General features: G+C 46.9%; 1 protein-coding gene across 6 annotated transcripts in view; it reads right to left on the bottom strand.

Annotated features, from left to right (window-relative positions):
- Positions 1 to 17,475, bottom strand: part of LOC138761992 (TNF receptor-associated factor 2-like) — a 73,707-nt gene that overhangs the window by 8,757 nt on the left and 47,475 nt on the right. For all 6 annotated transcript variants that reach the window (XM_069935123.1, XM_069935139.1, XM_069935107.1 and 3 more), the window contains exons 8-9: positions 15,295 to 15,726; positions 14,505 to 14,682 (exon numbers count right to left, since the gene is read on the bottom strand). In XM_069935123.1, the coding sequence (XP_069791224.1) occupies positions 14,505 to 14,682; positions 15,295 to 15,726 (610 nt within the window). The remainder of the gene's footprint in view (positions 1 to 14,504; positions 14,683 to 15,294; positions 15,727 to 17,475) is intronic.

Raw genomic sequence — 17,475 nt, 5'->3', positions numbered from 1 at the left:
GGTGAGGTGCTGAATGGGGTGAGGGGAGAGTTGCTGACTAGGCTGGGCTGGTGGCCAAGAGGGCCAGCCATCGCCGAGGCCCTCACTCACCCTGGGTGACAGGTCAGTGAGGCGCGGGGCCAGATGCTTCACCATGGTGTCCCTGTGGCCGAACTACACCTGGTGGTGGCCATTCACCTTCTCAAAGTAGAGTACCAGCAGTGTGCGGATGACTTCCATGGCTCGCTCCCATTCCTTCGGGGAGACAATCCAGCCCTCGACATGCTTGAAGATGACCTGCAGCCTATCCAGGCTTGACTCTTGGAAGAGGCTCTCACTCATCAGGCCCTGGAGAGCAGACTAGACCTCCTGATATGGGGCGCCCCTGACCTTCTCCTCCACTGCCTTCAGCCTGCCTGTCGCGGCCTGCAGGCCCACCATACTGTCCAGGCACATCTTGATGAGCTCGATCATGTTCACCTTGTTGAGTGAGAGCCCCAGCTTGAGCAGGAAGTCATAGTGAGCTGGCACACAGGGGTGATCAGCCAGCTCGGCCTCGATGAGGTTCTGCAGGTGGTTCACATCGACTGAAACATTGCGGCTGTTGCCGTTCATGCCAGAACTAAGCACCTGCAAACCAGCTGCACTAAACATTCCCCCGTCTCCAAGCCCACCACACACGCGCCTGCCAGCACCAGTACTGAAATCCATCATACATGCACAAGCCGGCACTCATGCATGTGCAAAAGTATAAATCCCAGCCAGCCAACAGACCACGGGACGGGATGCCACAGACTAATAAAGTAAGGCTGCGGCTGTGAGGGAAGGTAAGATCGACAAAGCAGGAGACAGAGAGCTGAATTTTCCTCACTTTTAACCACACTGGGGGGGGGGGGGGGGAGAGGAGGAGAGGAAATGCCACCCTGCCCCCATGGCTTGTATGCCAATGGGTGATCTTGCCCTTGATGGGACCAGTGACCAGCAAAACCATGAAGGGTTAGAGAAACTGGTAAAGGGAGCACCCACAAAGGGGGTACACGCACAAGTTCACCATGTGGAAACATGACACTGTGATGGCAGGAATGGAGAGAATGCATTTCCCTTGTCCTGCATGGACATGTAATATGTCCTAATATGTGTCAGCGTAGACCGTACATACATACATGCCACATACATGGCATCTCTACCCGCGCCATGTTTGCTATGTGGCAGGAGTACTGCAGAAAAAAGCCATGCCCCCCGCTATGCAGCCTTTTGCTCTTCCCTCAGCTGGGGTGGCCCCTGCTGTTCTCAGGGCAGAGATTATCTCACTGGTGCAACAGGAAATCGGCCACCAAAGCACATAATCGCATCAGACACCCCCTGCTGCGTGCAACAATTGATTCTGTTCTTGCCCCATAGGATGGAGGCCAGGGAACCCAATGGATCCGTTCAGCGGTCCTGTCCCACCCAGGTGACCCAAGGACGTTTATCCCATTGGCTGTCCACTGGGAAAAAGGAAACATCCCGTGCTGGTCGACACCGAGGCAGAACACATAATTATCCCTGGGAATCCCGAGGGGTGGAGTGAACCAGAAGTTAGTATAGAGGAACTAGAGGGGTCCATCCTCTCTGCCAGAGGTTACCCTCCGCCTCTCCATAGGTGGTGAGCTTATAGGTTCTGGTCCTGGGAACAACCTCCCCCGAGTACATTCTCAGAATGAATTAACTGAAGGGGCAGTCACTGTGTACTAGCAAAGGGAAATTCACATTTGGGGGTTGCCCAGGCAACCATTGTTGTTGAGACGGCCAAATAGACTCCCCTTGTCATTCTCGCCTTGTCATTTCCCCCTCCCCGCCTCCCAGGTAGTCTGCAACCACCAGAATTGGGTGCCAGGAGGCAACGAGGAGATTACGGAAGCAATGATACCCTCCCCAATGAGGGGATGATCAGACCCGCTGTGTCCAGTCTAGCCCGTCTGCAAGACAAATGGCACGTGGCGCATGACAATAGATTTCAACAAATTAAATAAATTCCTCCCCTTCGCTGAGGCTGTTCCCCATGTGGTCATGTTGGTCGAGGATATCGCGGGTAGGGACAACAAACCTTGGTATGCCATGGTGGACCTCGTCTGTGCATTCTTCTCTATCCCCTTAAGCCTCAATCAGTTTGCCTTCACATGGGGTGGCACACAATACACTTTTTGTCACCTACCCCAGGGATAGCTCCATAGTCCTACCCTCTGTTACAGGTTAATAGCACACAACTGAAAAAATATCGCCCCCCCCTGACATCTATGACATTCAGATCCAGGGCCCCGTGGAGGAGACAGTAGCACAGGCACTGGACTTTCTCATCTCTGGGCTCCGCACTCATGGGTGGGCGATCAATCGGGAGAAAATACAGGATCCCAGCCAGGTGGCCCTCTTCCTGGGAATCCAGTAGCACTCAGGACAGAGGAATATCCTGGAGGGAGCATGAAATAAAATTTTAAACATAGCAGAGGCTGAAACACTGAGTTTCATTGGCTTTTTAGGCTACTGGTGGCAGCACATTCCCCCATCTTACCATACTGCTCCCACATTTCAAATGTGACCACCACATTTCACTGAGGCCCTGAGCAGCAGCTAGCATTCAAGATGACAAACCAAGCAGTGGAGCTGACAGTGCTACTAGGCTCCGGTCTCTCGGGATGCCTATGGGTTGTAGGGGAGTCCCCTCATTGGGGAGTCCCCTTCGAACTCCAAGTCTCAGCTACCATAACAGCTGAGTGGAGCTGTTGGCAGAAAATTAATGGTGCAGAGTTCCACTCGACTTCTGCTACACCCCCTTTGATCGCTAACTCCTGGCAAGCTATTTGGTTCTCCTCACCACAAAGCACCAAATGGTCAATGAGACTGTCATACTCCAGCCTCACCTGCCGATTATGCAGTGGATTAAATCCTCTGATGCCACCCACAAAGAGGGTCACGTGCAGTGTACCTCTATTGTTAAATGGAGATGGTATATTTCCGATCAGGCAGAGGCAGGGCTAAAGGAGTCAGCAGGCTGCATGAGAAATTATATCCCTCCCTGAGAGTCACGATCCCCTTTCCGCTGTCCCTGGCATCAATCCCTCCCCCATATCCTTGGGTCAGTCCCTCACCAAAGACGACCAGCAGTAAGCATGGTTCACGGACTCCTCCTGTCGATGAAAAAATGGGAAGCAGTTATGACGAGTGGCGGCACGACACTCATGCATCAGTAAGACCCTAACTTAGGTAGCGGTGGGGGGGGATCCAGCCAACTCGCGGAGCTGGCTGTTGTAACGCTCGCTATTAAATCACAACGGCGTGGCAAGATGGCGTAAGGCACAGACGTGCCTTCCAGTCCTCTCCTGACTCTAACTTATTGTTTTGTCTTTAAGTGCCCGTTAAAACTTTTTAAAAAAGTTTATAAATAGTATGAGGTGTTGAATTAATACCTAATGGTACATTTGTTAAAAAAAAGTAAAAGGAAACATCAACAGATTGTTAAAAAATTATATTTTCCGAAATTATCTGAGCCTGCTTGTTTACAAAAAGCCACGACTCAGCGTGAAATGGATCCAGGAAAAGAAGCGAAGAATTCGGCCTTGGAGCTCCGTTCTGATTCCGTAAGTCTTTCTGAAGGTCATTTTCAGCTGCCTTTAGAACAAAGGGCTGGCCGGATGCCAGTATTTCAAACAACATCTACTGAGACTTTGACTGCTGAATTAGCTGGGGCGCCACCAGTTGGAGAGTTAAAGAGTTGTTATTTGACTGCTATATCACCAGTTATAACAGCTCTTCCAGATACTGACGTAACGAAGCTTTTAAAGGAGGTTTGGATCAAAGATAACCCTGATCATCAGCCTCCTGATACTTCTGGGGGGTCTGTGGCAGGTCTGTGATTGTGTGCCACCCCATGTGAAGGCAAACTGATTACACGGAGTCAAACTGCAAGAAAAGCTACTAAATTAAAAGAAGGGATAGAAGGTCCTCTGATTCCACAAGAACAGCAGAATCCCACCATGTCTGGATCTACTGATGTTGATATACTTTTCAAGAGTCTTGAACATAAGATATTTTCTTCAATGATGCATTTAGGTGATTCTATGAATAATCTTACTTCTAAGATTAATGCATTGGTGGATGTCAATACTCAACAGATGGCTGATTATGAAGCTTTTAAAGTCGAAACTATTGAAAGACTTGAGATGTGTGATCAAGGATTATCTGATGTCCAAGATCAATTGCAAGATGTGAATAAAACAATTGAAACGTTACAGATTCAGAATAAAAATTTAGCAAAAAAGGTTGATTATTTGGAGAACCAATCCAGACGGAATAATGTGAAAATTGTCGGCTTGCCAGAAGGCATAGAAGGGCCAGATCCAAGAAAATTTTTCACTGAATGGATTCCACAAGTGTTGGGACAAGATAAGTTTCCTGAAGGTTTAATATTGGAACGAGCTCATAGAGCTTTGAGAAGGAGACCTTTTTCAGGACAGAATCCAAGACCTGTTCTGGTTTGCTGTTTAAATTACTGTGATAGAGAGACTATTTTACGTATGGCTATTAGATATGCACAGCAAAACAAATCTCCTTTGATGGTTTAGAGTAATCGTGTTTTCTTCTATCCGGATTTGAGTCAGGAAATTATGTTTCAACGACGTGAATTTAATTCTGTGAAAGAATTATTGTGGAAAAAAGGATATAAGGCAACATTTAGATACCCTGCGGTACTGAAGATTTTTCAGGATGGATATCAACCAAAGTTCTTTGATAATCCTAAAGAAGCTAAGGATTTTGCTCAGTCTTTACCAATTACGCAATTCCAGGAACGACGTAGTCCTCCACAGTCTCCAAAGAGGGCAGAGCTGCAAGAAGGGAATTTGATTTCTGGAAGAAATGGAAGAAACGGTGGTCGCAATGGCAAAGGAAACTCATTTAATAGATAAGGAACATTTGAAACTCAAACGTGAATGGGTTAGGCAAGTTTTTTATTCTTCGTTTAATTCTAAGGCAAAAGGTGTGGCAATTTTGGTGCATAAGAATCTACCATTTCAGTTACAGAGTGAAGAGAAAAATGGTGGAAGATTATTAAAATTAAATTGTACAATCTTTAATGAGGCATGGACTTTGCTTGATGTTTATGCTCCTAATGTTGAGGATGCAGCTTTTGTTGCGGATATGTCTTTATTACTTGGACAATCGAACACTAATGTGATGTTGGGGGAGATTTGAAGGTGGTGTTGGAGCCTTTATTGGATAAGTACTCAAGAGTAATTAAGAAGTCTAAGATGGCAATCCAAGTGATTAATATGATGGCAGATTTGAATTTAATTGATATTTGGCGAAGAGTTAATCCTACAGAGAAAGATTTTTCTTTTTATTCCTCGCGACATAATTCTTTTTCTAGAATTGATTATTTTTTAATATCAGCACATTTGCAGGATAGGGTTTCATCTGTGGAGTATAAGGCTAGATTGGTTTCGGATCATTCATTATTATTATTAGAATATTTGAGTTCACAATATGTTCAGAAAGCTTCAAGATGGAGATTTAATACTATGCTATTATGACACAAATTTAATTCTGTGAAAGAACGGTTGTGGAAAAAAAGACATAGGGCAACATTCAGGTATTCTGTGGTACTGAAGACTTTTTAGGTTGGAAATTAGCCAAAGTTCTTTGACAATTCTAAAGAGGTTATGGACTTTGCTCAGTCTCTACCAATCATGCAGTTTCAGGAACGATGTAGTCCTTCAAGGTCTCCAAAGAGAGTAGAGATGTAAGGTGGGATCCAGATTTTTAAAAGAAATGGAAGCAATGGTGACCGAAGTGGTAACGTTGATTTAAAAAAATAAATCTTTTATCTTTTTTTTGAGAAGAGTTTAAATAGTTTAAATAATGATGATAGTTTAATGAAATGGGAGTTGGGAGAGGGAACTGGGTGGGCACTAGTTTCCAGAAGTCATCAGCTACCTGTGAGTGGTACCTTTGGGCAGTTTAAACAGGAGGAGGTAGTTGTGACCTCCGACCTGTGTTTTTTTCTTTTTAATTTTTGGGTTAAGAAGTGAAGGTTTTTTTTATTTTTTTTAAAATAAATAATTTTTTTTAAAATTCTTTTTGTTTTCTGATTGTAATTGAGAGGGAATTAGGAGTTTTTTTTTCTCTTTTTTTGGGGGGGGGTTTCTCTTTTTTCTTCCTTTTTTAAGAGGATGATGTCACAGAAGATAATAAGTCAAAAATTGAGGATGTTGAATTAGATGAAGAGGAAGATGAGGGGAAAGGTGATAAGAAGAAAGAAGAAAATTAAGTACAAATACATTGAGGGAGAAGAGTTTAATAAAATTAAGTTAATTTCGATAGAGAATTTTGAAGATGTTATAAATGAAGAATATGGAGAATTTTATAAGAGTTTGAACTTTTTTTTCTTTTTTTTCTTTTTTATATAAGGGGAGGGGAAGGGAATAAAAAGTTTATCTGATTGTTTTTCTAAGGGATGTTTTTGTTCTCTCGATGAATTATAAAGGAAACTTGGTATTAATGGAAATTCTGTATTTATGTATTATTAATTATGATTTTTTGTATAACAGATATGTGGTTGATATATGATTTTAATATTTGAACTTAGTTTTAAAGTGGATTTCATTTGTTAAATACATGTATTATGTTTGATTTAAATATATGAATATTGTCAATTTTATTAACTCTTCACTCTTTATTTTGGGGGGAGGGTTGGACTAATTTTAAGTTAGACTATTAATATTGTGTTACAATTAACGGGGGGGGGTTATTTTGTGTAGTTTTCTGATGTAATATTGTAATCATACCTTCTTTAATTTTTTTTTCTATTTTTCTTTAAATGTAATTCTTGATTGTATTCATGTTATAAAAATTTTAAATAAAGTCTTTAAAAAAAAAAAATCACAACGGGTCCACTTCGTATCTATACAGACTCATGGGCGGTGACGAACAGGATGGCTGTTTGGATGCCTCACTGGCATGACACGGGAGATCCACAATCGCCCAATGTGGGATCAGCAGCTCTGGAGGTGTATTTGGGAGCAGGCTGGGCAGAGGGCACTCATGGTCCATCATGTGGATGCCCAAATCAACAGGGTCACAACGGCGGTCATTCATAATGCCGCCATGGACCATACAGCATAAATCTGCACAGTCTCCATCTGCTCCGATGATGTAGACTCCGGTGCCCTGACAACATAGGCCACAGGAAGAGTGGTCACCTGGTGTCCAACAGAGTGCGTCAGAAACCAGAGGGCTTGGGGTGGCATTAAACCAAAATTTGGAGCCAATGGCAGTAGACAATTCCCCCACATGCCAGCAGGTTATACCACGAGGCTGGTTGACAGGTACACTGGGTCACATTCGGCTCGGGGGCAGGCCAAGTTTGGCAAGAAGACTATGTCAGCCCTCTCCCATGCCAAAAGTAAAAGGCCTTCATACTATGGTGGACAACTACTCTGGTGTCCTGGTGGCAGTGTCCAGTGAGCAGGCCGACCAGGACAACACTATTCGGGGACTAATACCTCTTCTCCATTTATGGAGCACCAAGGGAGGAGCAGTCTGAACAGGGGGTCACATTTTACGGGGTCTAAGGTACAAAACTGGGCAACGGAGGCGGGTATCTCGTGGCTGTTGCACATCCCCTACAACCCATAGGCATCAGGTCTAATTGAAAGAATAAATGGTCTCCTCAAGCAAAAGCTGCTCATGCTGACACCCGGCAGCATTCTCAGGTTGGCTCAGGGGGTGGGCGATCTTATTTCATGCCCCACTACACAGTGAGATCCCCGATTTCTAATCGGGAGAAATGTCGTTACCATGTTTCCACACTAACAAACTCTCCAAGAGGGTGTGAAGAAAATTGCCATCTCTGCAGGGCAAAGATTTCATTGTTAATGGAAGACCACCCTGCAGGAAAAAATCCATTTCACCACAACCTTTGAAAGTCTTCCTCACTGTCCACACACCTCCAATCTCAGTGTCATCTGCAAACTTGCTGATCCAATTTACCACATTATCATCCAGATCATTGATATAGATGACAAACAACAATGGTCCCAGCACTGATCCCTGAGGCACACCACTAGTCACAGGCCTCCAGTCTTGAGAAGCAATCATTCACCACTACACTCTGGCTTCTCCTATCAAGCCATTATCAAATTTAGTTTGTCATAAACTATAAAGAAAACTTTAAGCAGGAAACTCCACCTTAACAACATTCACAACCTTTGTCATGCATCTTTTAAGTACAGCCTTTGTAATAGATCCTTTTAATTGAACCCTGAGCAGTGGTATATAATTCTCACTAAAGACTTTCAGCTCAGTTATCTAGTATCAATTTTTCTTTTTTTTAAATTACAATGTTGCGGATCAGGAACTGTTCATATATATATTGTAACCACTTGGCAATGTCAGCATCTCCACAGTCCTCCCATTAACAGATACCAATTCCTCATGGGGTGGGTGCTTCAGATTAATTTGGCCAACTTTCAGTCCTGACTCCTGGCTAACGTTACAGAGAACCAACACAGGTACAAGTGGTACCTGCTTAAAGGGAATGCGAGCAGGAACGGTATCCTGGTATCAGATGACAGCCTCGAAAAATGGGGAGCTCCCATGAGAATACAGGTACACCCTAGATGCACACCTGCTGGCCTGTCTGCTGCCTTACCATGGAAGAGCACAGCAACATAATCTGGGCTATATGCCAAGCGAGTGCCCAAATGTGAAGCCAAGCCGCGGGATGTGCTAGCCAAGGGAGGGCTTTGGCACCTTATGGATGAACTCACACTGCATGCTCGCAGACGGTGGTGATCAAGATCCACACATATGCCAACTAAGACGGAGAAACCAGACATGCAAATCAGTGAACAGAGAATTTTCTTCCTCTTCCCTGCCTTGGCACACTGGGGAGCAGTTCCCACACCAACCTACTCCATTGGGAACACAACTGCCCTGTTTGGTCGGTGGGGGGGGGGGCAAATTGGTGACATAGTGTCATTGAATTTGATAATGTGCCTATATTTTATATATATATATATAGAGAGATATATATATATTTTTTTGCTAGTCTTTGGTGAAAACACCTCAAACTCATCACAAAGTACAGCCTTCTTTATGATTGCATCAACATCGAGGCCCTGGAGAGATCTTCAAATGACTGTATGTCAACAGCTCTGAAGTTCTTAACTCTTTTCAATGCTGACCTTCGATGAGGACTGGTTTGTGTTCTCCTGATTTTCCCCCTCCTGAAGTCCACAATCAGCTCCTTAGTTTTGCTAATGTTGAGTACAAAGTTGTGTTGTGACACCACTCAACCAGCTGATCGACTTCTCTCCTGTACGCTTCCTCATTACTGTCTGATTCTGTCGATGACCATGGTGACATCAGCAAATTTGTAGATGGGATTTTAATTGGTCCTTAGCCACACCATCATGGGTTTAGAGCAAGTAGATCATTGGGCTAAGCACACATCCTTGAGGTGCACCTGTGTTGATTGTCAGGGAGGAGATGTTGTTTCCAATTCGTACTGACTGTGGTCTTCAGATGAGGGTCAAGGATTCAGTTGTAGAGGGAGGTGCAGGGGCCCAAGTTTTGAAGCTTGCTGACCAGCACTGAGAGTGCCCTGATGTGCATGTTGCTGTTATCTAGGTGAATCAGGGCTGAGTGTAGAGTCAGTGAAATTGAATCTGCTGTAGAGTGATTGTGGTGAACTGCAGTGGGTCCAGGTGTTTACTTGGGAACAAGTGGATTCTGGCCACAACCAACTTCTCAAAGCATTTTGTTACAGTAGGAGTGTTACCGGGCGACACTCATTGAGGCAGCTCACTCTATTCTTCTTGGTATGATTGATGCCCTTTTGAAACAGGTGGGAACCTCTGACTACAGCAATGAGAGATTGAAAATGTCCTCCAGCTATTTGGCACAGATTTTCAGTACCATGACAAGTACGACATCAGGACCTTTTGAAGGATATTCTACCATTGGCCTCAGGGACAGATATCACAGGGTTGATTTACCCGTGCCCCTGTAACATCATACATTTATTTATCCCATTTAAACATGCACTTTCCACACACCCAACTCACTCACAGTGATATTTTAGATCAACTTCAAGGGAGGTTTAGATCAAACACATTTCCCAAAAAAGAAATGTGGGAATTTAGACTCCAATGGTATATTCTTGCCCAATCCCATGTTTTCAAAGGAAAGTTTATGACTAACACTGGCAGCTCAACACTGGGGGAAACCTAGGAGTTTGGAAGGTGAATTTAAATTAAAATATATACAGTTAAAGAGGAGCATGAAAATATACTGGTAGCCAAAAGAGGACTGAACTTTTTTAATGAATAATGAAGAGAAAAAGAATGAACATTTAGCTCTATAACATGTAAAGTCAAATGAATAATTTGTGTCTACCTTCGAACAGAAATCAACATTAAGAAGAAATAATATCTTTCTGGAAATAGCCAGATTTGTTAAATACGGGATCTTTAAAAGTGGATAAACAAAAAATATCAAATGATAAAGTTTCAGTTAAAAGAATCCCAGGGCAGATTCCGTAACAGGATCAAGTCCTCAGGACACAAGTAAGATGCTCATATTCCGGGGTCACAACTTCCAGAGATAAGGACTTATAGACATTTCAGCAACAATGACAGTGGTTGGAAGTCAGGAGAAACATCAGCAAAGAAAAGTCAGTGAATAGAGGGACTAGATGGAGAAGGAACTGGTGAGCAGAGGGAGTGGACACGGGGAGCGTCCGCGGGCGCGGGGAGTGGACACGGGGAGCGTCCGCGGGCGCGGGGAGTGGACACGGGGAGCGTCCGCGGGCGCGGGGAGTGGACAGGGGGCGCGCCCGCGGGCGCGGGGAGTGGACAGGGGGCGCGCCCGCGGGCGGGGGGAGTGGACAGGGGGCGCGCCCGCGGGCGCGGGGAGTGGACAGGGGGCGCGCCCGCGGGCGCGGGGAGTGGACAGGGGGCGCGCCCGCGGGCGCGGGGAGTGGACAGGGGGAGCGCCCGCGGGCGCGGGGAGTGGACAGGGGGAGCGCCCGCGGGCGCGGGGAGTGGACAGGGGGAGCGCCCGCGGGCGCTCGGAGTGGACAGGGGGAGCGCCCGCGGGCGCTCGGAGTGGACAGGGGGAGCGCCCGCGGGCGCTCGGAGTGGACAGGGGGAGCGCCCGCGGGCGCTCGGAGTGGACAGGGGGAGCGCCCGCGGGCGCACGGAGTGGACAGGGGGAGCGCCCGCGGGCGCTCGGAGTGGACAGGGGGAGCGCCCGCGGGCGCGGCGAGTGGACAGGGGGAGCGCCCGCGGGCGCGGCGAGTGGACAGGGGGAGCGCCCGCGGGCGCGGGGAGTGGACAGGGGGAGCGCCCGCGGGCGCGGGGAGTGGACAGGGGGAGCGCCCGCGGGCGCGGGGAGTGGACAGGGGGAGCGCCCGCGGGCGCGGGGAGTGGACAGGGGGAGCGCCCGCGGGCGCGGGGAGTGGACAGGGGGAGCGCCCGCGGGCGCGGGGAGTGGAAAGGGGGAGGTCAGCGGGCGCGGGGAGTGGACAGGGTGAGGTCAGCGGGCGCGGGGAGTGGACAGCGGGCGCGGGGAGTGGACAGCGGGCGCGGGGAGTGGACAGCGGGTGCGGGGAGTGGACAGCGGGCGCGGGGAGTGGACAGCGGGCGCGGGGAGTGGACAGCGGGTGCGGGGAGTGGACAGCGGGTGCGGGGAGTGGACAGCGGGTGCGGGGAGTGGACAGCGGGTGCGGGGAGTGGACAGCGGGTGCGGGGAGTGGACAGCGGGTGCGGGGAGTGGACAGCGGGTGCGGGGAGTGGACAGCGGGTGCGGGGAGTGGACAGCGGGTGCGGGGAGTGGACAGCGGGTGCGGGGAGTGGACAGCGGGTACGGGAGTGGACAGCGGGTACGGGAGTGGACAGCGGGTACGGGAGTGGACAGCGGGTACGGGAGTGGACAGCGGGTACGGGAGTGGACAGCGGGTACGGGAGTGGACAGCGGGTACGGGAGTGGACAGCGGGTACGGGAGTGGACAGCGGGTACGGGAGTGGACAGGGGAGGGCAGAGGGCGCGGGGAGTGGACACAGTGGGAGGTCAGCGGGCACGAGGAGTAGACACAGTGGGAGGACAGCGAGCGCGGGGTGTGGACTGTGGGACGTCAGCGGGCACGGGGAGTGGACAGTGGGAGGTCAGCGGGCACAGAGAGTGGACAGTGGGAGGACAGCGGGCGCGGGGAGTGGACAAGGGGAGGTCAGCGGGTGCGGGGAGTGGACAGGGGGAGGTCAGCGGGCGCGGGGAGTGGTCACAGTAGGTGGTCAGTGAGCACAGGGAGTGGACACAGTGGGAGGTCAGTGAGCACAGGGAGTGGACACAGTGGGAGGTCACAGGCTGAAGTCTGGAAATTAGCTTGATGTCTGTAGTTGGAAAAATGCTTGAAGCCGTCATTAAAGATGAAATAGTGAAACTTTTGGAACGTAAGGGTTCAATCAGGCAGACGCAGCATGGTTTTAGAAATGGAAGATCTTGTTTGACAAACTTGTTAGGATTCTTTGAGGATATAATGGGTGAGATGGATAGAGGGGAACAGGTTGATGTTGTATATTTGGATTTCCAGAAAGCGTTTGATAAGGTGCCGCACAAGAGACTTATCAGTAAGTTACAGGAAAGTGGAGTCCGGGGAAGTATACTGGCCTGGATTGAAAATTGGTTGTCCGACAGGAGGCAGAGAGTCGGGATAAGTGGGAGTTTTTCAGGTTGGCAGAGAGTGGTAAGTGGGTTGCGCAAGGGTCAGTGTTAGGCCCACAACTGTTCATCATTTACATTGATGACTTGGAGGAGGGGACAAAATGTGGTGTAGCCAAGTTTGCGGATGACACCAAATTGAGTGGAAGAGCAAATTGTAATGAGGATGTGGAGAGTCTACAGAGGGATATAGTTAAGCTGGATGAGTGGGCAAAGGTCTGACAGATGGAGTACAATGTTAGTAAGTGTGAGGTTATCCACTTTGGCAAGAAAAATAAAAGAGCTGAATATTATTTAAAGGGTGAAAAACTACAGCATGCTGTTGTGCAGAGGGACTTGGGAGTGCTTGTGCATGAATCACAAAAAGTTAGGTTGCAGGTGTAGCAGGTTATTAAGAAGGCAAATGGAATGTTGGCCTTCATCGCTAGAGGAATTGAATTCAGGAGTAGGGAGGTAATGTTGCAACTGTATAAGGTACTGGTGAGACCGCACCTGGAGTACTGTGTCCAGTTCTGGTCTCCATATTTGAGGAAGGATATACTGGCTTTGGAGACGGTCCAGAGGAGGTTTACTAGGTTGATCCCTGGGATGAAGGGGTTGACTTATGATGAAAGATTAAATCATCTAGGATTGTATTCGCTCGAGTTTAGAAGAATGAGAGGAGATCTTATAGAAACATATAGGATTATGAAGAGTATGGATAGGATAGATGTAGGAAGGTTTTTTGAGCTGGCTGGGGAAACTAAAATGAGAGGACACAGTCTCAAGATTTGGGGGAATAGATTTAGTACATAGATGAGGAAAAATAGTTTTTCTCAGAGAGTAGTGAATGTTTGGAATTCTCTAACCAGGGAAGTGGTTGAGGCTGCCTCATTAAACATATTTAAAATTCAGTTAGATAAATTTTTACATGATAGAGGAATTAGGGGATATGGGGAGAAGGCAGGAAGGTGGAGTTAGGTCATAAATTAGATCAGCCATGATTGTATTGAATGGCGGAGCAGGCTCGATGGGCCATTTTTGGCCTACTCCTGTTCCTACTTCCTATGTTCCTATGTCAGCAAGCACAGGAATGGACACAGTGGGAGGTCAGTGAGCACAGGGAGTGGACAGTGGGAGGTCTGAGCACAGGGAGTGGACAGTGGGAGGTCAGTGAGCACAGGGAGTGGACAGTGGGAGGTCAGTGAGCACAGGGAGTGGACAGTGGGAGGTCAGTGAGCACAGGGAGTGGACAGTGGGAGATCAGTGAGCACAGGGAGTGGACAGTGGGAGATCAGTGAGCACAGGGAGTGGACAGTGGGAGGTCAGTGAGCACAGGGAGTGGACAGTGGGAGGTCAGTGAGCACAGGGAGTGGACAGTGGGAGGTCAGTGAGCACAGGGAGTGGACAGAGGGAGGTCAGTGAGCACAGGGTCTGCACACGGGAAAGCTATAAGCATAGGGACTGATCTGAGAGATGATAATATTTTGTGCCACTTCCAGTCAGGTGCACAGGTGCCCATCCACCATTCATGGTTATTGTTCATATCACCGATTTGTGCACTTCCATTTTGGCCAAGCACCCATGTCGATCTTGCTCTAAATGGGTTTCCTTATTTCCAGCACATTTGGAAACTGAAAAATCATGAACCCAGCCTTCATTGTTTGTCTGCAATCTCCTTGGATACTTTAGGCAACAAAATGTTATCACCAAGCTCATACTCTATCATGACGGCAGATATTGGGATGAAGTCAGATGTTCCCTAAAGTCATAATGAATAATGCAATGCAAACCTGGTGAGAAAATGGCAGGTGACCTGTTGGATTTGGCATCCTGCCACCTCCTGTTGAAATTTGATATTTTCCAGATGAAAATTCCGTTGTAGGTACTGAATTCAAGTATCTGCAGCTTCATTTCTAGATCTGCAATGGCCAAGTCCTTCAAGGCTGCCACACGCTCCATCTGACACACCTGCAGATAGCAACAGTTTATGAGCGGAACATGACAAAGCAAAACACGGGGCTCTAAATCACAGAAAGGTTGATTAGTCATTGCTGAATGCCACACCAGCCAACCTGATTGTTGAGCTCTTTTCACTCCCAGCCCTATTCCCAAACACTCAGCATGTAACACATATAACAATTTACAGGCCATATCGGCCCTTCTTGTCCACACTGATTTACGTGAAACTCCACTAGTTCTACCTACCCTCCAATCTCCTCACATCTATGTACTCATCTCACCTCCTCTTATATTATGCTGCTAAATAATGGATTACTCAGTATTACTCAGGAGCTGCAGGAAGAAAGAGGATTTGTTTTAGAAGCCACGCACTGAGTTAGTACAATCTCTCCTGTAATTAAACTAGAGCAAAGGTACGCCAGACATTCCACAGGATTGGCTTCGCCTTATTCATTGGTTTCTCAATGCTGAGGTGCAACAAATGAATTGCTGCTAACACAGGTTATGAGAGTCAATGCAAAAATAAATCGCCGTGTCTGAACATAGCCCTGGGCTGATGCTCCAGCAGAGAGTTAGTGACACCTTTTTGAGCAAGTGTTTGCTGTCCCATGTTTCACGTACCTTTGACTGTAGGTTTTCAGTCTTTTCCTGGTCCAGTTTATGTTGCTGCTCATATGCTGCCATGCTCACAGAGGCTCTTTCCACTTCACGGTTGAGAACACAGACAATATTTTCAAACGTGTCAGCTTTATGTTTGAGGGCTTCACATTGCTTTTGCAGATCTTCAAGCTTTTCAGAGGGACAAAGTTTCCCCAGGACTTCAGGGGAGGAGCTGCTCTGCTGGCCGAGAGGAAGAGACCAGTGTGGCCTAATTGCTTCCTCCATTTGTCGAACTGAAGTCAGCAGCTGGTTCACCGTAACACTGCCCTGCCCCAGGCTCTGAGGTTGCAAGCTTTCTACTTTACTCTTTAGTCCCATAATGTGCTGCAGCATCAATCGGAGGTGTTCCACTGCACACAGGTTCTCGTGCTCAATTAACTTCTCCTTCTCAACCTGTGAAATCAATTGAAGACCTTATATATAAAAAAATTCATGATACACATAGAAGCAGCAAAGATAAAAGGCACCACGCTTTCCTCAAATGCTGGATGACATTGAACATTTTGAAGGAGAGAACCCATTGCAGGCCTTTCAAACTCATGTTATGACAGGAGGGAAATGTTTGCTGCTCCCAAGTATTTGATGTGATGATCTCGCTGAAGATCTTGTCCAAAAAAACTCTCGTTTTCCCTGTGCTGAGCCAACAGCAGTTGACTGGGCAGATGGACCCTGCAGGAGCGCTGTATTGCTGCTCCTCGTTTCCAGTGGGTCCGCACCAGCAACAGAACTGCAATTACAGTGGCTCCGGCAGCACTACCATTTCCTCCCCAAACACCACATGTGCCAAATAATGAAAGGATCTCAGAGTCCGCTAAATACCAGTTCACACACCTGACCACCAAGCCTGTATGTATGCCCATTAGGAGAGAGTAATTAAGGATCAGAAGTGGAGATTACACTAAATATGCTGGAATTACTCAGCAAGTTGGACAGCTTCTGTGGCCTGAAAAACAGAGTTAATGTTTCAGGTTCATGACCCTTCAAGTGTACAGTGCCCTCCATGTTTGGGACAGTTGCTTTTTTTTTTCTCCTTTACTTGCCTCTGTGCTCACAGATTTAAAGGTAAAGGGTCCATTATTGTCATGTAATACTACATTTAGAATGTAACATACATGAAATTCTTTAACTTTTTTCTACTGTAAGGCAGTCACCACTTTTAGTCTGACACCCCTTAAATTTGTAATCAAACAATTCATGATTAAAGCGCACCTTTTAGATTTTATTGAAGGGTATTTGTGTGCAGTTTGGTTTGACCATGTAGAAATTACCATACCTTATAAATAGTCCCTAATTTGAGAGCACCACAAAAGCAATGAAATGTATATTAGTCACATTTAGTGACATGCAATGACTGCTTGAAGTCTGTGATTCATAGACATCACCAGGTGCTGAGTATCATCTCTGGTGATGCTCTGCCAGGCCTCCTCTGCAGTCATATTCAGCGCCTGCTTGTTTCAGGGCCTTGCCCTCTTAAGTTTTGTCTTCAACAGACGGCATGTTCAATTGGATTTACATTGTGACTAACAAGAATTTTCCAGTTTTTAGCTTTGAAAAACTCCTTTGTGTTTTAGCAGTACGTTTTGGGTCATTGTCTTGCTGTTGGATGAAGCGCTGTCCAATGAGTTTGGAGGCATTTGCTTGAACTAGAGCAAGATGTTTCTATACTCCTCAGAATTCATTTTGCTTCTGCCATCAGCAGTTACATCATCAATAAACATAAGTGCACCAGTACCTGTGACAGCCATCATGACCAAGTCATAATACCACCACCACCATTTTTCACAGATAAGACAGTATGATCTTGGACAGTTCTTTTACGCCTCCACACTTCTTGCCATAACTCTGCAGGTGCTTTTAAATACTTCTTGGCAAACTAATCTGGCCATCCACTTTCTGTGGCTAACTAGTGGTATGCACCTTGCAGTGTAGCCTCTATTTCTGTTCATGAAGTCTTCTGATGACTGTAGTCATTGATTCATCCACACCTGCCTCCTGAGGAGTGCTACTGATCTGTCAGACAAGGGTTTGGGGATTTTTCTTCATTATGATGAGAATTCTTCTGTCATCATCAGTGGAGATCTTCCTTGGCCTACCAGCCATTTTGCTATTACTGAGCTCACCTGTACACTCTTTATTCTTAAT

The sequence above is a fragment of the Narcine bancroftii genome, chromosome 1 (assembly GCF_036971445.1).
Source record: "Narcine bancroftii isolate sNarBan1 chromosome 1, sNarBan1.hap1, whole genome shotgun sequence".
Taxonomy (NCBI): domain Eukaryota; kingdom Metazoa; phylum Chordata; class Chondrichthyes; order Torpediniformes; family Narcinidae; genus Narcine; species Narcine bancroftii.
This window is presented reverse-complemented; position numbering and strand designations above follow the sequence as displayed.